The sequence below is a fragment of the Wolffia australiana genome, chromosome 12 (assembly GCF_029677425.1).
Source record: "Wolffia australiana isolate 7733 chromosome 12, ASM2967742v1".
NCBI classification, from domain to species: domain Eukaryota; kingdom Viridiplantae; phylum Streptophyta; class Magnoliopsida; order Alismatales; family Araceae; genus Wolffia; species Wolffia australiana.
In genome coordinates this window covers 2,661,898-2,689,711 of record NC_135846.1, presented here as the reverse complement: position 1 = coordinate 2,689,711, position 27,814 = coordinate 2,661,898, and the positions used below count along the sequence as shown (strand labels likewise).

General features: G+C 39.1%; 2 protein-coding genes across 2 annotated transcripts; both read left to right on the top strand.

Moving 5' to 3' along the window:
- The first annotated feature begins 1,939 nt into the window (after positions 1–1,939).
- Positions 1,940–5,174, top strand: LOC144710325 (transcription factor MYC2-like). Its single transcript, XM_078584061.1, has one exon. It carries the CDS (start codon positions 2,047–2,049, stop codon positions 3,211–3,213), a length of 1,167 nt encoding a protein of 388 aa, XP_078440187.1. The 5' UTR covers positions 1,940–2,046; the 3' UTR covers positions 3,214–5,174.
- Positions 5,175–18,953: 13,779 nt separating this feature from the next.
- On the top strand, positions 18,954–23,222 carry LOC144710387 (NADH:ubiquinone oxidoreductase, 17.2kDa subunit). The gene is made up of 5 exons (XM_078584133.1): positions 18,954–19,097; positions 19,795–19,821; positions 21,637–21,728; positions 21,809–21,918; positions 22,667–23,222. Exons 1-5 carry the CDS (start codon positions 19,009–19,011, stop codon positions 22,850–22,852), a joined length of 504 nt encoding a protein of 167 aa, XP_078440259.1. The 5' UTR covers positions 18,954–19,008; the 3' UTR covers positions 22,853–23,222.
- Positions 23,223–27,814: the final 4,592 nt, after the last annotated feature.

Sequence of the window (27,814 nt, the reverse complement as noted above, 5' to 3'; positions counted from 1 at the left end):
AGATAGAGAGAGAGCCAGACAGAGAGAGAGAGAGAGATAGATAGAGAGTAAGAGAGAGAGACAGACAGACAGACAGACATAGAAAGAGAGAGACAGATAGATAGATAGAGAGTAAGAATGAGAGAGAGAGAGATAGATAGACAGATAGAGAGAGAGCCAGACAGAGAGAGAGAGATAGATAGATAGATAGATAGAGAGTAAGAGTGAGAGAAAGATACATAGATAGAGAGAGAGAGATACACAGATAGAGAGAGACAGAGAGAGAGATAAATAAATAGAGAGAGAGGGATAGATTGATAGATAGAGATTAAGAGTGAGAGAGAAAGAGAGACATAGATAGATAGAGAGAGATAGATAGAGAGTAAGAGAGAGAGAGAGACAGACAGACATAGAAAGAGAGAGAGAGAGAGAGAGAGAGATAGATCGATAGAGAGTAAGAATGAGAGAGAGAGAGAATAGATAGATAGAGAGAGATAGATAGACAGATAGAGAGAGAGCCAGACAGAGAGAGAGAGATAGATAGAGAGTAAGAGAGGGAGAGACAGACAGACATAGAAAGAGAGAGACAGAGACAGATAGATAGATAGAGAGTAAGAATGAGAGAGAGAGAGAGAATAGATAGATAGAGAGAGATAGATAGACAGATAGAGAGAGAGCCAGACAGAGAGAGAGAGATAGATAGAGAGTAAGAGAGAGAGAGACAGACAGACATAGAAAGAGAGAGACAGAGACAGATAGATAGATAGAGAGTAAGAATGAGAGAGAGAGAGAGAATAGATAGATAGAGAGAGATAGATAGACAGATAGAGAGAGAGCCAGACAGAGAGAGAGAGAGATAGATACAGAGTAAGAGAGAGAGACAGACAGACAGACAGACATAGAAAGAGAGAGACAGAGACAGATAGATAGATAGAGAGTAAGAATGAGAGAGAGAGAGAGATAGATAGACAGATAGAGAGAGAGCCAGACAGAGAGAGAGAGAGATAGATAGATAGATAGAGAGTAAGAGTGAGAGAAAGATACATAGATAGAGAGAGAGAGATACACAGATAGAGTGAGACAGAGAGAGAGATAAATAAATAGAGAGAGAGGGATAGATTGATAAATAGAGAGTAAGAGTGAGAGAGAAAGAGAGACATAGATAGATAGAGAGAGATAGATAGAGAGTAAGAGAGAGAGAGAGACAGACAGACATAGAAAGAGAGAGAGAGAGAGATAGATCGATAGAGAGTAAGAATGAGAGAGAGAGAGAGAATAGATAGATAGAGAGAGATAGATAGACAGATAGAGAGAGAGCCAGACAGAGAGAGAGAGAGATAGATAGAGAGTAAGAGAGAGAGAGACAGACAGACATAGAAAGAGAGAGACAGAGACAGATAGATAGATAGAGAGTAAGAATGAGAGAGAGAGAGAGAATAGATAGATAGAGAGAGATAGATAGACAGATAGAGAGAGAGCCAGACAGAGAGAGAGAGAGAGATAGATAGAGAGTAAGAGTGAGAGAAAGATACATAGATAGAGAGAGAGAGATGCACAGATAGAGAGAGACAGAGAGAGAGATAAATAAATAGAGAGAGAGGGATAGATTGATAGATAGAGATTAAGAGTGAGAGAGAAAGAGAGACATAGATAGATAGAAAGAGATAGATAGAGAGTAAGAGAGAGAGAGACAGACAGACATAGAAAGAGAGAGAGAGAGAGAGAGAGAGAGAGAGAGAGAGAGAGAGAGAGAGAGAGAGAGAGAGAGAGAGAGAGAGTCGCAGAGACTAGGAAACCCTACACGCTCAAGAGAGAGAGACACAGAGACAGCTCTACCCCGGACTCAATAAAAACCACAGACCCACGACGAAAGAGACATCTCCCTATAGCGAAGATGCGAAAACGTGTCTAAAATCCCCATCTGACGAAACGTTGAAATCCAGGATAGATAACCCACCCACCCCCCTTCCTCCTCCCCGGATCTAAACGTGTCAAAATTCCCCCCCAAATCCCAATTCCCCATCCCCCTCCCCCTCCCCCGCCGCGTTTCCTCACCCCTCCGCCAAGATGGAGTCTTGGGGCGCCGGTATATTCCTCGAAGACTCCCTCCAGCTCCGCCTTCAGGCCCTCCTCGACGGCTCCCGCGAGCCCTGGACCTACGCCGTCTTCTGGCAGTCCTCCTCCTCCTCCTCCGCCCTCTCCTGGGGCGACGGCTACTTCAAAGGCTCCGACAACGACAAGCCCAAGCCCATCCCCCCCGCCGAGCAAGAACACCGCAAGCGCGTCCTCCGCGAGCTCAACTCCCTCATCTCCGGCTCCTCCCTCCCCCCCGACGACGCCCCCGACGACGAAGTCACCGACTCCGAGTGGTTCTTCCTCGTCTCCATGACCCAGTCCCCCCCCCCCCCCTCCGCCGCGGCCCCCTCCTGGCTCGCCGGCGCCGCCGCCCTCTCCGCCTCCCCCTCCGACCGCGCCCGCCAAGCCCTCTCCTTCGGCGTCCTCACCCTCGTCTCCGTCCCCGTCCCGTCCGGCCTCGTCGAGCTCGCCTCCTCCGACCTCCTCCCCCCCAACCCCGACACCCTCGACAAAATCCGCTTCCTCTTCTCCCCCCCTCCCCCCGCCGGCCCCTCCTCCATCACCACCGACAACAGCGCACCCCCGCACCCCGCAGAAGACCTCCACAGCGCCGAGGAGCGCCGCCCGCGCAAGCGCGGCCGCAAGCCCGCCAACGGCCGCGAGGAACCGCTCAACCACGTCGAGGCGGAGCGCCAGCGCCGCGAGAAGCTCAACCAGCGGTTCTACGCGCTGCGAGCCGTCGTCCCCAACGTCTCCAAGATGGACAAGGCTTCCTTGCTGGGGGACGCGGTGGCGTATATAAACGAGCTGAAGGGGCGGGTGGAGAGGCTGGAAAGGGAGGTGGAGGGGATGAGAGAGAAGAAGAAGAAGGGAGGAGGTGGGGGAGGAGGGGAAGGAGGGTGTAGCGGGGCGGAGGTGGAGGTGAGGGTGATGGGGAAGGAGGCGATGGTGAGGGTGCAGACGGGGAGGGAGAATTATCCCGCGGCGAGGCTGCTCGCGGCGTTGATGGAGATGGAGTTGGAGGTGGTGTACGCGAGCGTGTCGGTGGTGAACGAGGTGATGATACAGCAGGCGACGGTGTCGGTGGCGGGGAGGAGGGTGACGGAGCAGCAGCTCGCGGCGGCGATATTGGCGAGGATATCCGGCGGAGGGAGGTGAGGGGAGAAGGGGGAGGAAGAAGGAAAGGGGGGGGGGGGGCTCTCTCTCTCTAGCGATTTGGCGATGTTTTGGGAGGTGGGGTGGGGGCGAAAGGCTCGTCTTTTCTCTCCCGAGACCAGTTGCTTTCTCTCTCTCTTTTGTCGCTGTTGCTCGGCTGCCCTCCATTCTCGCCTTTCTCTCTCTTTTCTCTCTTCTCTTTCTTCTCTCTGTAGCTCGGGTGCCCTCCATTCTTTCTCTTCTCTCTCTTCTCTTTCTTCTCTCTGTAGCTCGGGTGCCCTCCATTCTTTCTCTTCTCTCTCTTCTCTTTCTTCTCTCTGTAGCTCGGTTGCCCTCCATTCTTTCTCTTCTCTCTCTTCTCTTTCTTCTCTCTGTAGCTCGGGTGCCCTCCATTCTTTCTCTTCTCTCTCTTCTCTTTCTTCTCTCTGTAGCTCGGGTGCCCTCCATTCTTTCTCTTCTCTCTCTTCTCTTTCTTCTCTCTGTAGCTCGGGTGCCCTCCATTCTTTCTCTTCTCTCTCTTCTCTTTCTTCTCTCTGTAGCTCGGTTGCCCTCCATTCTTTCTCTTCTCTCTCTTCTCTTTCTTCTCTCTGTAGCTCGGGTGCCCTCCATTCTTTCTCTTCTCTCTCTTCTCTTTCTTCTCTCTGTAGCTCGGGTGCCCTCCATTCTTTCTCTTCTCTCTCTTCTCTTTCTTCTCTCTGTAGCTCGGGTGCCCTCCATTCTTTCTCTTCTCTCTCTTCTCTTTCTTCTCTCTGTAGCTCGGTTGCCCTCCGTTCTCTCCTTTTTCTCTCTTTTCTCTCTTCTCTCTGTAGCTCGGGTGCCCTCCATTCTCTCTTTTCTCTCTCTTCTCTTTCTTCTCTCTCTTCTCTTTCTTCTCTCTGTAGCTCGGGTGCCCTCCATTCTCTCTTTTCTCTCTCTTTTCTTTCTTCTCTCTGAAGCTCGGCTGCTTTCCATCTCTTCTTTCTCTCTCTTCTCTTTCTTCTCTCTGTAGCACGGCTGCCCTCCATTTTCTCCTTTCTCTCTCTTCTCTTTCTTCTCTCTGTAGCTCGGCTGCCCTTCATCTCTCCTTTCTCTTTCTTCTCTCTGTAGCTCGGCTGCCCTTCATCTCTCCTTTCTCTCTCTTCTATTTCTTCTCTTTCTTCTCTCTGTAGCTCGGCTGCCCTTCATCTCTTCTTTCTCTCTCTCCTATTTCTTCTCTTTCTTCTCTCCGTAGCTCCGCTGCCCTCCATCTCTCCTTTCTCTCTCTTCTCTTTCTTCTCTTTCTTCTCTCTGTAGCTCGGCTGCCCTTCATCTCTCTTTTCTCTCTCTTCTATTTCTTCTCTTTCTTCTCTCTGTAGCTCGGCTGCCCTCCATCTCTCTTTCTCTCTTCTCTCTATTCAGTCGTTTCTCTCTCTTCTTTCTCTGCCCATGTCTCTCTATCTTATCCCTCTCTTCTTTCTCTATCCTCTACAATCTCTCTCTCCTAAGCTGCTCTCTTCTCTACCTCTCTCATCATTCTCTCTCTTTTCTTCTCTCTCTATTCTCTCTCTTTTCTTCATTCTCTGCCTTCACTTGCTCTCTCACTCTCTCTCTCCCTCTCTTCTGTCTCTCTCTATTATGTATTCTCTTCCTCTCTCTTCTGGTCTTTCTCTTCATTCTCTTAAATCTCTCTTTCTCTTCCAGTATCTCAGTCTCTCTTCCTTCCTTATTTTTTCTCTCTCTCTTCTTTCTCTAACCCCTCTCTCTCTCTAGCCTCTCTCTCTCAAGCCTCTCTCATCATTTCCAATCTCTCTCTAGCCTCTCTCTTCATTTCTAATCTCTCTTCTCTTCTTTCTCCCTTTTTTCTGCATATACGAGTTTTTGCCCATGCGCCCTTTTCTGTACCACATTTTTCTCGTCAACAGAGGCGAGCGGCTTAAAGTTTAGTCCCACATGGAACTTTTCAATTTTTTGTCTCGGCAGTGTAATATATATATATTTATTTCCCACTTGCATCTGGCTAACTTTTAAAAGAGATTCTGACTCTGCAGCGTACGGATATGTCAGGTATGATTGGAATATTACGTCTCTCCCGGAATAATTCAAATTATTTTTATTTTTTCCTCTGGCATATAGTCGCACGTAGCTGTTATATTCATTTAAATCTCAGAGTTTTGAGGAAAATTGAAGGAATAAATGTATTTTTTATTGAAATAATTGGATGTGAAAGTTCACTCGATCCATCAATTTCTGCGTCTCGGTGACAGAGAATTTAGTAATTATTACCGATTCGCAAGAGATATTACGTCTCTCGCAGAATAATTCAAATTATTTTTATTTCTTCCTCTGAGCATATAGTCGCACGTAGCTTTTATTTTCATTTAAATCCCAGAGTTTTGAGGGAAATTGACGGAATTAATGTATTATTTATAGAAATAATTGGAGGAGAAGTTCGCTCGATCCATCAATTTCTGCGTCTCGGTGACAGAGAATTTAGTAATTATTATCGACTCGCAAGAGATATGTCTTGAATTCTTGATCGTCGTATCGTGTGGGGATCAGAGAGTTATCTCTGCTGTCGAATTTCCGATTAACGAATTTCAGTTACCGCCATCTTCCACTGAACGCATGGGATAATAGACGGATCTCGATGATCGAATCGGGGAAAATTGTTGAAAGAAGATCACGTTTTGAAAGAAAATTGTTCCATTCTGTAAATAAGTATTTTTCATCAGCATTTATGAGATGAATCTTGAATTCTTGATTCTCGAACTGGACAGGGATCAGAGAATTATTTGTGCTATCGAATCCCCGCTAAACTAATTTCCGTTACCGCCATCGTCGACTGAGCGCATGCGAAAGACAGATCTCGATCATGGAATTGGGGAAAATAATTGGAAGAAGATGATTTATTTACTGCAACGTTGAATTCAAAAAAATAGTTCGAGGTCAAGTTCGCTTCATCAACTGTTTCCACATCCGCATCTTCAACTTGATGAATGTGAGAGTTGGATCTTGAATTGGGGATCAGTGAATTTTGAACTAGAAACCGCTGCTATCAAATTTCCGCTGAAATACCCACGTTCAATTACATACATGCGTGATGCGATATAAGGTTCTCGACTTTCGGATTGGGGAGAAAGAATTGTTGGACTAAGATTGTCTATTTATTGCGGCGATGCATTCTCGAAATTTCCGGTTAATGAAGGTTCAGTGGCAAACTTGCAATGCCTCTCTCGTTTTTCTTTAATGAATTTTGATAGAGATTTAAGGAGTGGCCGACCTCATTTACGAGGCGCTACGTTTTTTATCTGACCACACAGGCCATGAACATCTAACACTTGACAAGTGGCTAGAATTCTAAGCGATTCAGGTTGAGCCCAGGAAGAGCAGTAGAAACCGAAGATAAATTTGAGGTGAATCTCCTGCAATCTCGCTTTCTCCCATCTAAGAAAGGGAATCTCTGGTGGTCTCTTCCCTAGACTGACATGGGCTCTTAAATCGCCATTAAAAGACCCGGTATCTCTTCTTTCCTTGGATCTGCAGACATATATCCACTTGATGCCTACCTATTTAAAGAGAAATCAAGCTCTGATATGCAGATCCTTATCGGTTTAAGTTGTTTAATGCTAGACCATCACCTAGATAATGCTACTTCACGTCTCTCCCCATGAGTACTCCATGAGGAGCGACGATCAGAAGGGGCGAGTTTACGAGCAGGTAACACAGTAAATGGAATCAAGACTTACCTGTTTGGATCAGTTGTGCATGGATTCCACAATTCAAGGATTAGCAGTGTCATGATCATATTTCAAACAGAATACTTGAATCTGAAATGAACTACATTATGTCGATTTTTACTACTGTTTAGGGTTTGATCTATATAAATGTCTTGGTAGGATAAATGTAAGTGGATGAGGAAGTTGTAATTGTGCACCACTGAACATTTAGTTGCAGGACATATCTGTGGCTAAACATTGCAAGGCCATATGGATGGGTATTTATCTGATTTCTTGAGCTCATATTCAGAGGGATGGCAGACTACAGTGTGGGATCACATGTTCAGATTTCTTATTAGGCTTTAAAATGTAGAGCCAAAGTCTAACCAGGGAAAAATTGTCTGACCCGGAGGACACCATTCTTATATAATAGGACGAAGGACATTGCCTCTCTTATCATGAGTTGTGGATGGATTTCTTATTAAGTTGTGGATGGTTGTGTTTAATGCAAAACCTCTACCCATTTCAGGATAATTCACCTTTCTCTCCATGTGTTTATGAAAGCGTTGTACGGCAAAGGAGGAACAACTAATCTGTATGAATCACTTGTGCACAGACTCCACACTTCAAGGATTAAAAATGTCAAGTTCATATTTGAATGTCCCCATGTGACAGTGTTCAAACATTCGATTCGAATTAGAATGGAACAACACAATGTTATTTATGCAAATACTCTAAGGCCAGATTTGATACAAATGCACTGGTAATACCAACGTAAATGGAAAAAAACTGTTGCAATTGTGCACCACTGAGCTACAGGGTCAAAACATATCTATGGCCAAAAATTGCAAGGAGATGTCTGTTTTGTAGAAACCTAATGAATTTTAAGACCTTTGAAGATAATAAGTACTCACATTCTGAGCAATGGTGTGGGATCACATGTCCAGATTTCTTAAAATAAGGAGTCAGTCTAATAGACATGGTCGTTCTGTTCTGTTCTTTTCAAACGAACAAAAATTCGCACAAAAGCACCGCACCGGCGTCTGCTCGTTGTTCAGTTCTTTTTTGTGCGAAAATAAGAACAGATGGTCGCACAATTCGCACATTCGCACAATTTGAACAAAATTCGCACAATGGGAAAAATTCACACAATTCGAAGAAAGTCCGCAGTGTTCAAAATTCGCACAAACCGAACGGCACATGGGTCTGTGCGATGTGCTGTTCAAATTTGATTTTGTTCTGTTCGGAAATCAGAACAGAACGCACAATTTGAACCAATTCGCACAAAGTGAACAGAACTCCCATGTCTACAGTCTAAACAGGGGAAATTATTATACTGGGGTAGACCATTCTTATATCAAAAGAGGAGAAAGGACATCACAGCCATAAAGATATAAACTTTGCAAAAACGTTGAGCAGTTGCTATGATCAATAATTGAATCTCTCAATGGTGATGACCTCACAATGAACATGTAGCAAATTTTTAGTGACTTGATTTCTAGGACCACTAGAAATTTCTATTTTCTTAGATCATTCATATGACAACTACTAGTGTCAATTAAAATTAAACAATTATTGAAACCATTGAGAACTTGCCGACGGTATCTCACACTATACACTTAGCTGTGCAACAAGGCGTGATACAACTAGGCATTTGGTGGTAAAATCTATGTCACTTGAAGAAAATTTATTGTATACTTTGACTCATTTTATAGGAGCATAAATTAAATGACAAGGACAATTATTAAGGACTTGTAATTGCATGCTACAGTCAACTTTCATTGAGAGGGGTCCAAAGTACCCTTCCGAAACCTGGAGTTTTACCACAAAGACAAACCCTATGGTAATTAAGTCATGTTTGGTGGAGTTCATAATTTGGTCCCCAAATGTGTTTCCACTTAGTGGAACATATGAAAGAACTTAATCTGTATAGAAAAGATAAATGTGTTGAGCTAGATGCCAAATGATTGTCTGAATATTATAAGCAAGTTAATTTAGTATTGTTTGAGAAGTATTGTGAAAGAAAAAAGGTATCGCTGTTACACACTCATGTGACGGTATTCCATATGTTATTCTTTAGGTATAACTCTTACCAGATTTACGAGTCTTCTCCCAGTGTTCTAAGAGTTCAAATGGTCAATGAACTCATAAGATTATTTAAATGGGTGTTCCACAATGTATAAGCATAAGATCATACACAGGCATGAAAATGTCCTACAAATTTCATATGATCCACTGTAGTTCAATTATTTAAAAAGTTGACCCCCGCTTTTACTTTAACAAACCAGCATTGTATTGAAATCTATCTATAATTCCTAAGAAATAGAAACATATGATTTCAATAATGGATGAGAAGATAGCTAGTAGAGGTCCAATCTAAATATCAGTTACAGAAGACTTTCTATAAAACAATGGATGACGTGAAGGTTTTCACTAATGAACCATGTGATTTGTCCTCATGATTACTGTTGCAAACGACAATGTGAAGTTGAGTCTACTTAATATTCGTGGCATGTAGTGCTTTCCAATGAGTTTCAATATTAGAGTACCCCATTATAGGCTCACCATATATGTACCTTGAGTGTTGCATTAGAGTTTCGGCATATGTGTGCCTTGAGTGCCTCATTAGAGTTTCTTTTCTTGTAGAATAAGCGATTATCGCTTTTTTAAAGGGATCAATTGCTCTTATGAGTGATCATTTGTCTATTGAATCTATATTCATACAAATGACTTTGAAATATTGGGAATACAAGGAATATGTTGCAGAAATTTTTGTAATTGATGGTAGATAACAGTTAAAATTGTAATCTTATACTTCTATTATTATTTAAATATATTTGAGATTTATCCTAATCAGAATGTGTTTACATACTTCTATTAGTTTGAAGTAGTGAATTGACACCAAAACACTGCCATGTTAACAAAGCACACCTACTTAATTATTTGATAATTCATTATTTTTATGGGAAGCCCATCTTAAATTCATATTTAAGATGAATTTTATACTTGGTGATGGGGACCATCTAGCACCGAAGGCTTGTCTCATTAGCGTGCAGAGCGTGGGCTGACGGAGAGATCGACCTTCATGTATGTCTCCTAGTCAACGAGCCCCCGGAGTTTGGCGTTATCTTCGTCATGTTTTTATGTCCTCTTTTTGTTAGGGTCCATGTATTCGTGTATTCATGGTGATGTGTTAGGGCCCATGTGTTAGGGCCTTTCCCTGCTGGGGAGGGCCCTTAGGATTCTTCTATGTGGGCATGTTCCCTTTTCCTAAGGGAGGGAGGGGTACCCCTCATGGAATAAGAAGAAGAGAGAGGAAAAAAGTTTATTTTTACTTTGTTTCAATGAAATTAGGTTTTTTTAGTTCTTCGTACTTATGAAAATACCCCTATGAATTTTGGCATGCATGGGGAAACTCTAATCTGCCGCCGCTGCTGCCGCCGCCTGTTGTTGCACCGGCAGCTGCCGACGCTATTGCTGCCCGCGCCCGCCCACGCCAGTTGTTGCGCCCTGTGCCTGTTGTCATGCCCCTTACCCATCGTCGTGCCCGCGCCAGTCATCCCGGCTGGTTCCAAGCACTAGCGACAATAGCAATGCTCACACCGTCGATCTTGACCCCGACGTCTAGGTCATTGGGAGCCTCGTGCCATACCTAGGGCTCCACATCATGATCAACTAGTCGGTATCTTTCGGCGCCGAATCGGTACTTCTCATTGATTTTAACATCACATTAGCATTAAATACCCCCATTTGGATTACACTCACCCAATTGAAGTTGGAACAGACGTCGATCCCGTCCTCTCGCTCTGCATCATTTGGCCTTTTAGACTTAATCAATGTGACCAGAATGGGATAGAACTTATGTAATTTAAATTCTAACTGAATTAAAGAGAGGGTCCCATAAAATAGCAAAAAATTAGAAACAATATTTACAAAAAAATTATTTCAAAATTCTCCTTCATCATTTCCTTCTTATAGGTGAGCATGAACAGAATATTAAATAAATATAACTTTCTATGATAAGCAAGCAAACATCAGTATCCCTTAATAGCCAAGTAACTAGTTTGATCATACATCCATCACGAGGGCAATGGAATATAAGGAGAATATTGAAACAATAGATACCTCAACATAAAAAAGGAGATACTAATATTGTGGATCAAAATCACATTTTTATGTGATCATTGTAGGTTCAATCTCAGAAAGTCGGCCTCTTGGTAAAAATCAATTAGTGTAACATCAACACTGAGAATGAGTGTTATTTACAAAAAAAGATAAAAGGAAAAAGATGCTTTTTTTATAGTGTTCACTTCAAGATTTTCTGCTCCCACTTTGTATTAATGATCATTAAAGTTTTCTCACATTCTTGATAATACCTTAAATTTAAGTTCAGATATTCAAACTATATAAGAGTAGTTTATTTCCTTCCACAGCTATATCATGTTAAAGTCATTAAACATAAATTGAGATGTAATGAAAGATGACTCAAGTCAGTGTAAATATTATATTGTGTTTTTTCACTCAAACTGCCCTTTAAGAGTATGAAAATTTTATCAAGTTTAAACTCTATCCAACAAAACATGAGGTGGGTGACCATGAGCGGTCTTATAAATGTAAGTGTGAGGTGTTTTAAGTCATTACTTTAATTTAGACCAAGGATAACTTTTATACAAATTTTCAATTAATTAATCAATATTAAATATACAAAATGTAAAATAAATTCAAAATGCATAATTTCATAGGCCCCAAAATTATAGAGATAGGTTTATAAATGAGAAATAAAATAACTTTTACGGATTTCCAAAATAGAGAATTTTCCAAATTTTATTTAGTTATTAGGCATATAAATATTTGAATTTAAAGTTGGACATTGGAATGTGCCACTTGGTAAGTTCAACTAGTCCAAAAGAAGGGGATTCCCTTGTTGAATGGGTCGGATGATGGAATTGACATGGACCAATGTGTAGAGAGGTTCACTAGCCACTATGTGTCCAGCAAATCCTAAGGTCCTAAACCCTGAGGATTGTATCATGAAGCATACATCTATTTTATTAAGTCCAGATCCTTCTATTCTTCCGGTAGACACTTTTAAATACAGATAATACAAGAGATTGGATAAAACTATTAAAACCCATATGAAGCAGTTTGAGCAACCTGAATCGTAGAGAATACCTTGTCTTACTAGAAAGCCTCTAATAAAGCGTTGGGTTCTGGTGCCTTGATTAAATGATATAAAACTCTTTACTATACAAAAAAAACATTAATCGATTTGAAATCAATATCTAAAACAGAATACATCATATGCACCTTGTGGAGAACTTCTGCCACCCAAGACTTGATCCCTTTGAGATTGTTGTGAAACTGTTCACATGCCTGATCTCTAGAAGTATCGACACAATGAAGTTGCTCTTGGATTGTTGTGAAACTTCTTCTCCAACTGTTCTTGTATTTCAAGTAGACCTTCTCACCATGAACACTCTTCTTACATTCGTGGAGAATGCTCAGAAGACATAAAGCGGTGGGTGCCCCTTTCCATATTTATATTTTACTTAAGTTTTTCTCAAAAACCCCATAAAGTAAAATATATTCACCAATGGCCCTCTGATCTTATGTGTGTGACCTCTCGGCCCGTGTATCTTTCTAGTTAATAACTTTGGTATCCCAATAACAACTTTTGGCCAACCTTATTACTTAGCCATATCAATATATCGATTAATTAACCAATTATTGATTTTACCCAATTGATAGGTTAAGTTTCAAGCCCGTGGGGTGCCCAAATACACCTTGTGCTCTAGAGGATGCCGAGTAGCGTTTAAATTATAGCATGGAACCTTTCTCGCCATCGGTTACCCTCTATGTATAATCCATCATCCACGTAAGACTCTCGATCACTCAATCATCTCGATCACTCAATAACTTAGGGATGATTGATCCTTAAACCCTAATCCATCATTTTTTTTAGTATTAATGTGTAATGGGGATCATTGGAGAACGCCTTCTCCAATATCCTCACTACCCTTCAGGGATTTAGCTGCATCATCTTTCTTGAGTCAATCTTCGCTTATATTGAGGACAGATGATCTCATCTTGATCACTCAATCATCTCCATGGGCTTCTTCATACATCCAAGGTATGACTTGTTTGAATCTCATTGTTAGAGACCTATAAATCATAGTCAAAACATAGTTGTTCATTCACCATATATTTTTGGTGTCCAATGTCAACGGATCACTTATAGAACTATGACATAAATCAACCTGATTGATGTTTAGGTATAATACTATCCACATATTCATTCGGGTCAATTTAGTGAACTCTTTCTTCAAAGAGCACCCACTATTTTTCCTTAGTGTGGCCAGAGTAATACCCACATGATAAACTATATGTATGGTATAAGTAGGATAATAAAGTGCTATTTTATCCGGGTAATTTGATGTCCATCTCTACTGTTCATTGGGTAGGGATAATTAGAATACATGGTTCAAGACTAGCGATCACTGTATTATGATCTCATCATTATTTGCAAGGTCATTGCACATATGTATGGACTTCATTGTAAACATCACATTGGAATAATAATAATCTACTAATTTATGTAATGAACTTAAATGCAAACATGGCGGTTTGAGTTGGCTTGACGGTTCCATCATAGAGCACATTCGTAGTGAGGTTAAAAATAAATAGATGACTCGTACATCTACCTAATCACATGTTCTCTTCCATTTCACTTTTTTTCTCTTTTTTCATTAGTAGAGTTTTCCTCCTTTAGAAGGCTTGACTGAACTAGTCATGGCTAGAAGTCCTTTGATTTCTCCTTAAAATATCTGTTAAGTCTCAAATGACTTGATTTGGAATGCCATAAAGTTGCTCCTAGCACTCAAAAAATTCACATTTAGTTCTTATCATAACATTAGGACAAAAGCCGTTGACTTGATATAACTGCATTTATCAGGCTATCACACCACTTCATTACACGAATGGTGTTTATGATGCTTGAGGGTGTTCGTACTCAAAGGCTATGTGTACTATTATTGTTTATTTGATGTTTGGAATTATGATAATGATGGACAATAGATCTATAGCATGGTCGGTCGTATATAATGATGGACAATAGATCTATAGCATGGTCGGTCGTATATAATGGGCAATCAATGAGGTAGGTTGGGGTGTGTTGATAACAGAAAAAATGCATTGATGATATCACATATACATATATATATATATTTATATTTATTTTCAACACATGTAATATCATGTATTAAGGTCAATTATTTTGAATAGAATGACATTTTCAAAATATCATATTCTATGCAATAAATGTTGAATTTGAAATTAATATTCGGCTTTGCATTTATAATTTAAAATACGCATGCATCTCTCGATGTTCTTTGCCACAACCATTTCCAAAAATTTTTGGCCGACTATGGTTGACCATAGGACTTACTCAGCTTTATCACTCTTGAGTATTTATTAACTAAATATATAGTCTTAGTGGATCCTAGTATACTTTTGGGATCAACTAGGTGAAAGCTTTCGGGGCTGAGTGAATGGAGATCACGCATTGTACTTTGGGGTTAAGGACAACAAACCTTCACCAACATTTTATTTTCTTGTTATCCTTGTTAAACATTATTTCCATGTATTTTACTTAGGTAAATTCATACAAACTTGGTTAGATCTCATCATCACCTTTGGCTAGATAACCCAAACAACATTATATCGTATTACAAAATGACTAAGTCAACTGCATGTTACATAAATAGACTTGAGTAAATGAAATTTAAAGAATCGCATTCATCCCCCCTCTTTGGCCTAAGCGTAGCAACTTATACTAGATATTGTGATTTGAAAAAGAATTAATCACACCATGATTTTAAGTTGAACATGTTGGTTTCTATAGGCCTATATCTGGATAAACAAATGGAAATGGTTCGCAGTAGAAGAGTTTTGCAAAATCGTACCAGCATCATTAAAACTATGAACAAAGTTCCTTTGTACGGATCACATCCGTGAATTCTTGGATCCCGGAGTGAGACAAGTCGAACTGCTCTAGTGTGTAGCCTCTTGATGTATCCACGCAATCCTCAGCATGTCGAATCTCCTCCGTCTCATTGACGAGCCCCGTTCTACATCCATCGTCGTCATTACGCCATTTTGATCGCATCGGGCATGGAGAGGGGGTGTGAGGAGAGTGGAGAAGAAGAGGAAGGCCCCTGAACAATTTTGGCCTGGGTCAATTTCATTCAGGGCCTTCCCTATTTATACTAAGTGGGTATTTTTCATAAAACCCCAAAACTTAAGTATATCTTCCCACGTCTAAAAGACCATTCGCGTGTAACCCTCTAGGCCCATGTATCAGTCAATGACTCTAGCGGCCCAATAACCTTTATTGGTCTTTCAAATTAATTAGCTATATCATCATATATATTAATTAATGTCAAATCGATTTAACCCAATCTATAGGTTGAGACTCCAACACTTGGGGGGCCAAACTACACCTTGTGCTCCAGAAGATACAAAAGAGTGTGTATCAACTCACTCATGGAACTTGTTCATCATTAGTTACCTTGTATGTATAGTCCCTTATCAACCTGACGCTCGTAGGATGAGTTATGGTATGGACAATTGTTAAGCCCTAATTGGTCACCTGAATTAGTACTGATGTGTTCAAAAATAATCGGAGAACTCTTCTTTAATATTTCATTGCCTTGGTCAAGGACTTCATCTCATCTTCTTCCTTCAGCAATAACTTCTTATACAGAGGGTGGACGATTTCATCTTGACCATTCAATCATCCTCGTGAACTTCTTGATGTACCCCAACTAAGACTATTTAGAATCCTCGAATTAGGGACTCATAGGTCATAGTCAAAGTACAACTGTCTGCCCACAAGATGTCTTGGTGTTTCAAATCTAAGGATCACTTACACAACCATGACGTGAATCAGCCTGATTGACAGTGCGGTAAAGTACCATTCAGGGATTTTTAAGGATCAATTCAATGAATTATTTTCACTCAAGAGCACCCTCTATCTATTCTTAGCGTCTCCACACTAATGGATACAGGATCAACCATACTCATCATATGAGTGAGGCTAGATGGTGTTATTCTATCTGAATAATTTGATGCCCTTCTCGTGTATCCTTCAAATACGAATATTTAGAACAAATGCTTAAAGACTAGGGATCTCCACATTATGATCTCATCATAATTCACTAAGTCTGATCATGTATTAATGGACTTCATTATAAGCATCATGTGCATTATAATGAATATATTCTATTAATGAACATGGAAAGAGATATGGAATATGTGATTGGCTTGTTGAGCACATACAGTTCCATCAAAGGGCATATATTGTGTGCTCTGTGGAGAAAGAGTTCACTAAATTGATCCAAAGAATCCCTTACTAGTATTATACGTAAAAGTCAATTAGGTTATTCATGTTATGATTGTATAAGTGATCCATTGACATTAGATACCAAAAACATATCGTGAATGGACAACTATGTTTCGACTATGAATTACAAGCCTCTAACCATGAGATTTAAACAAGTCATATCTCGGATGTACAAAGAAGCCTATGGAAATGATTGAGTGATCAAGATGAGATCATTTGTCATCGATATAAGAGAAGATTGACTCCAGAAAGATGATGCATCTAAATCCCTGAAGGGTAGTGAGGATATTGGAGAAGGTGTTCTCCAATGATCCACGTTATGCATTAATACTGATCAAATGATGGATTAGGGTTTGACGATCAACCATAACCTAAGTCATTCGAGAGTCTTACGTGGATGATGGATTATTCATAGAGGGTAACCGATGGCGGTAAAGGTTCCACGCTATAATTTAAACACTACTCTGTATCTTCTAGAGCACAAGGTGTAGTTGGGCACTCCACATGCTTGAAACTTAACCTATCAATTTGGTTAAATCAATAATTGGTTAATTAATTGATATATTGATATAGCTAATTAATTGATATATTGTTATTGGAATACCAAAGTAATTAACTAGAATTATACATGGGCCACGAGGGTCACACACATAAGATCATAAGAGTTTTTGAGAAAAACTCAAGTGACATATAAATTGGAAAGTGGCACTCATTTTAAGCACCCAGACCAGCCAGAATTGAGAGCCACCCTTTCTCCATTCTCATATCTGCTCTACCCAACCAAGGAGAGTGTCTTCATGGTGCGAAGATCTTCAAGATTTTGAAGGAGAGTCGAAGAAGAAGAGGTGGAGATCCAAGCACAATCGTGATCGTATGGATACTTCTAGAGGTCGGCCACGTGAACAACTTCATAACGATCTCAAAGTCAGCCGATCAAGGGTTGAATAAGTTTCCCATAAGGGACATGTGATATATTGTTTTAATGATCAATTTAGAATTGATAGCATGCTCCCGCATCCATGGAAAAATGTCTTCCATGAGTGAACCAAGGCGCATAACCCAACAATATATTTATGAGAAAATATGATATTCGTATTACTATTAGGATTAATATATTTTATACATATTATTATTCATATATTTTAATCAATATTAAGTGGGAGAATAAAATTTATTTCTGGCATTATTATGAAGGAAGCGAGTAAGATAGTGAGTTTTTTTTTATTTTTGGATTTTAATTATGATGTATGTAAGATATGATAGATAGTTATAATAAGTAAAAGCATATTGAGATTAGGGAGTTAGTGAATAGGGAAACTTATTTTAGTAATATATAATAGGAAGGATAAAGAGGAGAGGGCGACAATAATATTTATGATGATAGGAAATGTGTAATTTAATTACATATAGCTTAATGTAGTAGAGAAAGATTAGTATTAGGCTTTAGGTGAGGTCGGCTCATTGGTATGGAGCCCTCAACGTACCCTATTACATTAGTATTTTCCAGGGCCATGCTAAACCAGGCTGGGGTCATTTTTTCTGCCCACACAGATGACATCATCATAATCACTCAAGGACAATAATTATTATGTATTTTAGATGACAATGATGGGTTTTGGATGATAATGACAACTTTCACATTCTCTTAGGGTGTAATTAAGATGGTGAGGAGTGAATTCCTCTTATTCTCTGCTCTAGCGACAAAATCTTAATAATCACTCAAGCTGTGGACAATGGCTGTAAAAATTTGGATGACAATACAGTGACGGAATTTGGATGCCAATTATGATAATGACAATTGGATGACAATGATGTCATTTGGATGGCGATGACTGAATTTGGATGATGATGATGGCCTTTGGATGATGATACCGTATTTTGGATCATGATGACTCCCACTATGAGGATAACGACATCATTCGGATGCCGAGGAAGGAATTTGGATGATGATGATGGCATTGATGACCATGACGGAATCAAGATGAAAACTACTGCATTTGCATGACAATGATGGAATTGGGATGACGATGATGTCATTTGGATGACGATAATGTCATTTGGATGACGATGATATCATTTGGATGACGATAATGGCAATTGGATGACGATGACGGCATTTGGATGACGATGACGGCATTTGGATGATGATGACGGCATTTGGATGACGATGATGGAACTTGGATGACGATGACGGCATTTGGATGACAATGACGGCATGTGAATGACAATAATGCCAATTAGATGATAATGACGGCATGTGAATGACAATAATGCAAATTAGATGATGATGATAGAACTTGGATGATGATAACGGCACGTGAATGAAAATAATGCCAATTAAATGATGATGATGATGATAGTATTTGGATAACGATAACGGCATGTGAATGACAATAATGCCAATTAGATGATGATGACGATGATAGAATTTGGATGACGATAACGGCATGTGAATGACAATAATGCCAATTAGATTTAGATGATGATGATGATGATGATAGAATTTGGATGACGATAAGGGCATGTGAATGACAATTAATGCCAATTAGATTTAGATGATGATGATGATGATAGAATTTGGATGACGATAACGGCATGTGAATGACGATGACGGCAATTGGATGACGATTTTGGAGCTCTCTGAGGGTCATGTTAAAAAGGGGAGGAGTTAGTCTTCTCTGCCCGCATCGACGGCGTGGTGGGTGAGGACGATCCGCCCTTGTCATGGCCTCCGTCGTGAAGGGCGCTCTCAGATTGCTGAGAGAGAAGGGCATCCGTGGATTCATGCGAGAAATGAGGGAAGAAGGGTACCTGTGAGTTCTCTTCTCCCCTCTCGTTGCCTTGCCCTCGAAAAATTCTTTCTTTTTCCATTTTTTTTTGAGAAATTCGTGCTTGGGTAATCTCTACACCCTCATTGCTGCTCTGGGTTTGTTCTTAATCGGTAGTCCTTTCCCGTAGGTCGACTTCCTGGCCCCTCTGAATTCGATCCGTGTGATTGATTTTGTTCTGTGTTCTCTCTAGTTTAAGAACTTGTCTCCCCTTGTAAACTAGCGGTAGCTATGAACTGATTTCTGGCTGCGTTTAATTCTCTCATTCCCTTTAACATCGGTATCAGTTTATATAGTTGATTAGCCTGGTGGCGTTTGGATCAAGAACACTTTTAGTATTTTTTGTGACCCTAATTACGGTTCATTTCGTTCAGACTTTAAAATTTCCGGGTATATAGTGCATTGCTGCTCTTTGACACTTGCCCCTTGGCTTGTATTCTCAACGGAAATTAAACTTCCGGGTATTTTTATCCCTCTTGTGTACAAGGTTCAATTGAATTTGAAGTAAGTCGGATGTTCATATATTGTTGCCATGTTTTTCAAGGACAAGAAATCTCCAGAACATATTTATTCAAATGAGATTATTTCTTTCCCTATTTAAATTGTACTCCTAAATTTGTTCTAGTGATATCTTCGAAAAAAATTCGCCGGACTGATGGCAGTTGGGGTTTTGCGTGTGCAGGAAATGTCTATCAGATGGAAACCTGCTGTAAGTTTTTTTATTATACTGTATGAATAGAAAATAAATCTTAATATTTTTCCAAGAAATGTAATCTGATGAAAAGTATATCCCCATTTTATCTTCACCCTTTAGTTTTTCTATGCTGAGGATTTAGATAATGTGTATCATAAGGCACTATGACCAGCCGATGAGTCTTGATGATTTTACAGCATTTATCATTTCCAATGATTGACTTAACAGCCTATGTCCTTATGACATCCTTTACCTTTTCATTATTTTATTGGTGTCCTTTATGTCATATTGTTCGTTGTAACAGTAGTCGGATGAATGATCTAATAAGGTTAGACAGAGATAGATGGAGAGAAAGATAGAAGTTATCCATGTTTACAGGCTAGGTTTGACGCCCTAACCCTTCCGGAAGTACCGCCTTTAGAGAAGGTTTTATACATTTAAAGGGAAACTGCAGTAAAACCAAATGACCGAAATACCACTGATAGGGGTTTGGGATCCTTACATGCGGAAGTATGATTTTGTGCGTTTTCATTTTTTCACCCAGTGGGTCCTAGTCTTGAGTTATATCTCATTCTCTCTCTTCTTCATTTCTAAATTGTATTGGGCATAAGTAAACATGCCAGCGATATTATTTCCTCTTTGTTCTCTTTCCTTGTCTGGGCCTCTTATAACTTACTCCAAATGGGGCTAGCCTTCTGTTATCTAGTACATATACCAGTTCTTAAGACATAATACATTGAGGTATTTATACCGTCCGATAGAAAACCGCGGCTGTTGCTGTGACTGACAACAAGCAATGAAAGATTTCCTTTTTTCCCGTTTTCTTTTAAGTTTATGGGTTTACACTTTTGAGAAGAATTTTGGAGTAAAAGAGTATAATAGGTATAGTAATCCCGGGACTCAATTAGACACATCCCGTCATCCAAAATTGTAAAAAAATGTTCCAGTCGTGAATAGCGCAGTTGGGCAATCATCTACCAAAAAGTGATGATTAAGTAGTATCAGTGTTGGTGGCATAGTTGAAACTAGAGTTTGCCCTACCTAATGATGATGACGAGTCATCATCATCCTTGTCATTCGATCTCAACTAGGCTGAAGATGACAAAATCATCATCGTTTCATCACCCTAATCAGTATCCTGTCATCCTACTCTAAACTCCACCCTCCCTGTCTCCCTCTATCTTCCCTTATTTCTGCCACTTTTTATTGTGAGTTGCAACTCTCTCTCTCTCTGTTCCGTCTTTCCATCTCATCCTCTCTCCCCCTCCCTCTCTTGTGAGGTCCCTTTGTCTCCTGTTCGTCTCTTCATTTCTCCCTTTTCTGTCTCTAAAATTATCATTGTCTTCGTCATTGTCATTGTCACACGCACTTGTGATGAGGACAATGTCGATTCAAGATGATGACGATGACTTTGTCCTTGGTAGATAAACTGAAGCCCTGCAGGATTTCTTTGTCTAGAAAATGAAATTACCAGGTTAAATTTTCGTGGCACGATGTTCTCTCCCATTGATACATCTTGACAGGATGATCAAGTTGTCCTTAGATGTGCCTCAGACATCTGTCTCCAATTCAAGGGTCTCTCCCTTCAAGTCTCTCTCTCTACCATGCTATATCTCTCTCTCTCTCTCTCACTGTCAACACTCTCTCTATCTCTCCTCTCTCCGTCACACACACTTTATCTCTTGCCCCTCACCTCTCTCTTTCTCACTCATTCTCTCTCTCTCTCTCTCTCTTGTGTTCCTCATCTCCTCTTTCTCTCTGTGGCCTCCCTTCTATCTAATTTCTCGTGTCTACCATGACTGCTCAAAATTACTTTTAATGCTTACCCAGGCAAACAAAAATCCATAACATTGGCGCAACATTAGTGGGTACAGACAAGTTCGGGAATAAGTATTACGAGAAGCTACATGACACCCAGTTTGGTATGTAAGTCAAACTTTTCACTCTTCCTTCAGTGACAGGGATAAGTAAATCTTGGGAGTGTCACATGTGTGAGAAACAGGGAGGCATAGGTGGGTTGAGTACGCCGAAAAGGGCCGATATAACGCGTCTCAGGTCCCGGCTGAGTGGCATGGCTGGCTGCACTTCGTGACCGACCACACTGGGGATGAAGTATGTCTACTCCCACTTTATCATCATTAGTTATAATATTGTCCCTTTCCGAGACATGGTGCGCGACATTAATTACATCATTTGCTTCTGTTGTTATCACCATGGCTTTATTCTTTCAGTTATTTTTAGAATGATTTTATCTTTTCGAAAAAAATATATTAGAATGATTTTATCACCTCTGGCAGTGGAAACAGATTGTTACTTCTCATATCGGAAGTTGCAACAAATATAGGCAATGAAAGTTGTCAACATCATTATGTTGTAAAACTAGCGGAAGGATCGACTATGTGTGTTCTCTGATTTCGTGTGATCTCCCATATCTTTCTTCAAAACAAGATAATGTTGTAAAACTAGGGTTAGGCTTGTCCCCTGTCAATGACGATGACAGACAATGATGCAGATGTTGATGACAATGGACAATGACAATGGCAGTGGACTATGGAGGATGACAATGATGATGAAAATTCATCATCATTATAATCACTCATGCTATCATCTTGATGATTCGTCATCACCTTGTTATTGTCTCATCGTCTCATTATAGTCACATGATCTCCTTGTTATTATCATAGTTATTGTCACAGACTCATCATCTCTGGGTCATCGCCTTGTCTTCATCTTATCATCCATTCCTTGCCAAAACCAAAGGACAAAATTGGGGGATGACTGATGGATTCATCATCATTACCAACGCTGCGTAAAACATCAATATGGGTGATAAGCATAATTTTGATTATCTCTGTGGCAGCTGCTAATGCTGAAGCCAAAGAGGTACGGGGTGGAGCACAGGCAGAATTTCTCTGGGGAGGGAGAAGAGTACATTTACCACTCCAAAGGTCACGCTCTAAACCCGGGACAGAGAGACTGGACAAGATACCAGCCTTGGCAGCCTACCAAGACTGACAGCAGTGGCAGCAGCGCCTCTTCCCAATGAGATTTCCCAAAGACAAATCTTCATATTCTGCTTGCCTGAGAATTCCTCAAGTTCCTAGGCTGTGTGAAGAAGATCCAGGTTCATGGGTATCAGTATCTCTCTCTGTGAGTCTCTTTCTCTCTCTTACCCCTCTCTCTCTCTCTCTCTATCTCTATCTCTCTCTCTCTCTCTCTCTCCCTCTCTCTCTATCTGTTTATCTATCTATCTCTCTCAAACACACTCTATCTCCTGTGTCCGTCTGGAATCTTGTGAAATAATTACTGTTGCTGGAGATTGGACTGAGTGCTTGCCATGGCACCCTAGAGATGTCAAAGATGGTGACCACCATAAAAGTTTTTCATTTTTTCAAAAAAACCAGCGAAGTTTTTCATGGCAGGTTTTGATATTTTTCTCACAGGATGATTCTCATGGGTAGTTCTTTGCCAAAAGAAAGCCCTAAAATCATTCATAACCTTTTGCTTCCCGGCTCATGATTTTTTTCTTGGCAATCCTATTTCATAAAAATCCATGGTAAACTTTCACAGATTGTTTCTCAAGAATCTGGAGAGAACATTGAGATGGAGTGCATAGAGAAAAGAAGAGGCAAAATGTCATAAAAACTGTAGAAGACACCCCTCTCCAATCCCCCTTCTTTATCCCAAATCTTTCTAAAATAACACTAATTATCCCAACTAAACCATTCTGATTAGATACAAGGGTGGAGGTATTTACATCGTGCCACTCCCCTTGGAAGCACTGAAAACAGGTAAAGCTCTCACATTTTATGAGTATTTAACGCTTTCTGTAGAGTTTTTGAGAAATATTTTTTCTTGGGATTTAGAGACTATCTGAGATTACTGGCTATAGACAGGGTTGTGGAGAGTTGATATTTGAAGCTCCAGTTTGCTGTTGAGGCCATGTGGAATACAATTGTCTGATTGGATCCCAGATTGAGATGTGAAATACAATTGCAAAATGCAAAAGACACCACAAGTGATTCATGGGATCCCCATCTTGCAATATGAAAGTTTCCAATAAATGTCTGGCAGTAGTCCAAATCTGGTAACACTTGGACTTCAAGTCAATTCAAGAAAGCAAATGCATATGGTGAATAACTAATGGAAATAAACCAGGGAAATAGGATTGAGCTTCAGGGAAAGTAAATTTAATTGAATCTACAGTAAATGAATCACCTCACTCATATGCTCTCTTTATCTTGTGAAATTCTACTGAATGATATTCACAATAATTTTCATATGAATCTTTAAATAATGTGTGCACACGATCTCACATTGATGGCCTACTCAAATATGTGTTAGTGAAGTGTACTTTTTGAAACTTAGTATTTGTAAAGAATAAACCCTTTTTGGGCCAGTGAGGAGAAAATTCAATCTTATAGAAATAGCATTACCTCCTAGTATTAGGTAATTGAAGATGTAAAGTCAAATTATATGGTGAAGACATGTTTGAAAAAAGACACAAGGTAAAAGCATAAATAAGTTTTATTTCACTTTAATGCACACCAGTACAAAGAGCCATATACACATCATCAATAAAGTTCAATATTTGAACACCATTTTTCATATAATCACTACCTTATCCTAGTTTCCAGAGGTTAAAAAAATGTATATGGAATTAATTCATAATATGAGCATGCTATGTATGCATCTATTGCTTTTTAATTATAAGTAAAATATAGAGTCAATTCATTGCAATACAATATGGAGTTGTGAATCTCACTTCTAGATAAAGAGACTAAGAAACCATTTTCAATCATGATTTTAACACAGTATACTGTTGACCTCATTTTCTCCATCATCACACTTGTTACACAGTTTTTGTAAATACCGGGGGGGGAATTTTTTATCCTTGTGAGTGAAACTTTATCTACGCACCTTTTTCAATGATTTGGGGCTATTCATCCAATTTTCCTATGTATCAGAAATGAAATATGTAGTAACATCAGGAATTTTGTCTTTGTGTGAAGATTTTTCTATTGGTGTCCATGGAGTTTTACATCATTATTTTACCCAAATTTGTAGCCGAAGTATTTGTTATTGACATAATTTACCAATCCTATTACACACAAATCAGGGGTAGTGTTTCTTGTTAATCTGCAGTCCAATAAACTTCAAGTACTTTTAATATTAAAATACATACCTTTTGAGTTAGTGGTTAATTAATCGAAAGGTAATGTGTTTATATCTTATATATTTGTTGAATTGTTTGAATACAATTTGAAGAACCAAAAATTTGAGGATCATAGACAAAATTCAACTCTTATTGATAAATCCCTAGGGGAACAATATCGATAAGAAGATAAGAAGACTCAAACAGAGAAATTCATCTAAATCTACTCCCACCTCTGATCATCACCCGAATTATGAGCCTTTTTTTGTTTTATCTCTTGCATTATAGGTTTGAGTAGGACCTATACATATTTTGCCTAAAAAATTTGCATAATTGTGGCATCAAAATAGCTTAAAATACTAAATCATACCCTCTCTGCCATAAATTTTTTTGAAAGTTTCCTTGATATCCGAAAGTTATAATGATACCAGTTAAAAAATGAATTTAAAAACAAAATTGGTCAAATTTTTATTTATAAGAAAGGATGTTCAATCTAATTTTACTATAAAGTTGTATAGATTCATTAAATTGTATTTCACATTCTAACAAAGAATGTGAAGAATCCAAAAGTTTCACATTAGTATTGAGAAGAATAGGATATTTCAATCTCAGATGAATTCTCAATCATTAAATGCATCAATCACTAGAGAGCACCGTTCAATAACTTCATATATTTTAAATTTTTGAGAACGTTTCAAAAAGGGTAAAAGGAAAATTTCTCATGTGATATGCATTTTAACATCATTCCCACGATTTGAAATTCATATGCATCAATTCTGAAATTAAGTATATCAAGAATCAACATTACCCATATTGATCAATGCATTTAGGAGCATCTTTAATATTTTTACAAATCCAAAAATTACAAAAAAATCTGAAGATATTCAATACTGTTAAAATATGTTAAGATGACTGTAAACTTTCAAAATATGGATGAGCTTAAAAAATATGATCATTGACATTTCTTAAATCAGTTATAAAATAAAATCAATATTATTAGAATGATAATAAAAATAAAGTAATGAATCCTAACGTATTAAATACTATTGCATTTACAATATTTTTTTATCGCATGAAGTCATAATCTAGTGACGAAATATAATAATATTGGCACACATGATATTTAAACTTTTCCATTGTTTAAATTTCTTTTCAAGTCATGATACACTAAGAAGAAAATTCTCTCTCAGTTCTCACCATCATTACTTATTATTTAAGAAATCCCCTTTACATACTTGATAACCAAGATTTTTCATTCCGAACATACAATTTTATGAGTATAGTTGTAATGATAAAATAATCAAAAACATTTTACTTGGATACTATTTTTTTAATTCTGTAGTATAAGCACTTTATTCCGTAGTTTTCTATAATAAAGGATAGTGATCTTAAATTACCTATCTTCGTGCATAAAGGCTTATGCAATTTACATCCACATCATATTTATTAAAAATTTAATTTGAATGGTTTTAAAATAAATCTAAATGTGATAGAATCATGTTAATACCAAACACATGCTGATAAAATATATATACTCTACATATAATGCACTTATGTAACTAGAATAGCATTTTCCACACTTAAGATGTATGTGGTTGCATAAGATATGAACATGTTGAAAAATATAAATAAATTATATAAAGTGTACTGACATCGTGATCTTTACTTTATCTCTGATAGAAGGATGATGGTTGACATTTCTATATAAACCAATTGAACAAACTCACGGTTATGAATTATTTTTCAACACCAGTAGTTGATGAGATTTAAGAAGACCCTAATGGTATGGGTATTTTTTTCTAAATTAGGTCTCAAAATTTGGCATCAGATCTGTATGCATGAGGATAACTATTGAGAAGGCAGTGTTTGTACCCAACAAGGTCATGACAAGTATGTAGTAATGCCTTTCAGGCTTTGCAACGCCTATCAACTTTCCAAGATATCAACGCCTATCAACTTTCCCACCACACTTGAGGCAGTTTGTTTGGCCTTCTTTGATGACATCACCCTCTATAGCTCGTCGAGTGTGACCCACTTTGAATGCCTACCCACTGTCCATAAAATCCTAGACAACAATCAGATTTTGTTTAATTCAAAACAAATTCATCTAGCAAAAACAATCTTCAATACCTCATCCATTGGGTTTTAGGGTAGGAGGTGGAAACATTTATTCAGAATATAGAGGCTTCCAACGAGTGATCCCTACTTATAAATTTACCCCAAATCAGGGGATATCTTTGCTTGACGATAGATTAATTCTAGTTCATGACAGACTATCTTGGGTTTTGAGACTTTGGTTGACTATCTAAACAAACATATTAGGCAGCATAATAAGTAAATCCATTCAGATTTTTTATCAATCAAAATTTAGATAATCACATGATGCAAAATGACTAGGACTGACGTTGGTAGGATAGGCTAACTCAACTAAGGATGGATAAAACAAACCACAAATCAATACGATCGTTTTCAAACATTTAAAGTCGAAATAAATGTTGATGGTGCAGCCCTTTTCTGAGGATTGTTGAGGGCCAGAGGACTGTCTTACAACCACTGCGGTGAAAACAAAGCTCCAAATCCAATATCTTGAATGGTCGATTACGAGAAGATTCAAACCTATTCAACTAACTTATTCTAATAAGTCCAACGGCAGTGGAAAAACACGCTAGAAAATACTCTATAAAAATAATGTGGATCACCAAAGAGGGAAGGGTGGACCTTTAGCGTTGGTGTAGCGCGATAGAACGAGGCAGAACGAGCTGATGACGTGCGCTTCGACAGGCCGGACGTGGTGGCGGCGCGGGCAGTGGCTCTGTGTGGTGGCCGCGCGGGCCACGGATGCGCGCAATGGGT

Bases quoted from the DNA above. Each gene is read 5' to 3' on its own strand.
- LOC144710387 (XM_078584133.1), top strand. From the start codon at position 19,009: ATGGCCTCCGTCGTGAAGGGCGCTCTCAGATTGCTGAGAGAGAAGGGC. The intron at 19,098-19,794 runs GTGAGTTCTCTT...TTGCGTGTGCAG, and splicing joins ATGAGGGAAGAAGGGTACCT to GAAATGTCTATCAGATGGAA. The intron at 19,822-21,636 runs GTAAGTTTTTTT...ATGCTTACCCAG, and splicing joins CTATCAGATGGAAACCTGCT to GCAAACAAAAATCCATAACA.
- LOC144710325 (XM_078584061.1), top strand. From the start codon at position 2,047: ATGGAGTCTTGGGGCGCCGGTATATTCCTCGAAGACTCCCTCCAGCTC.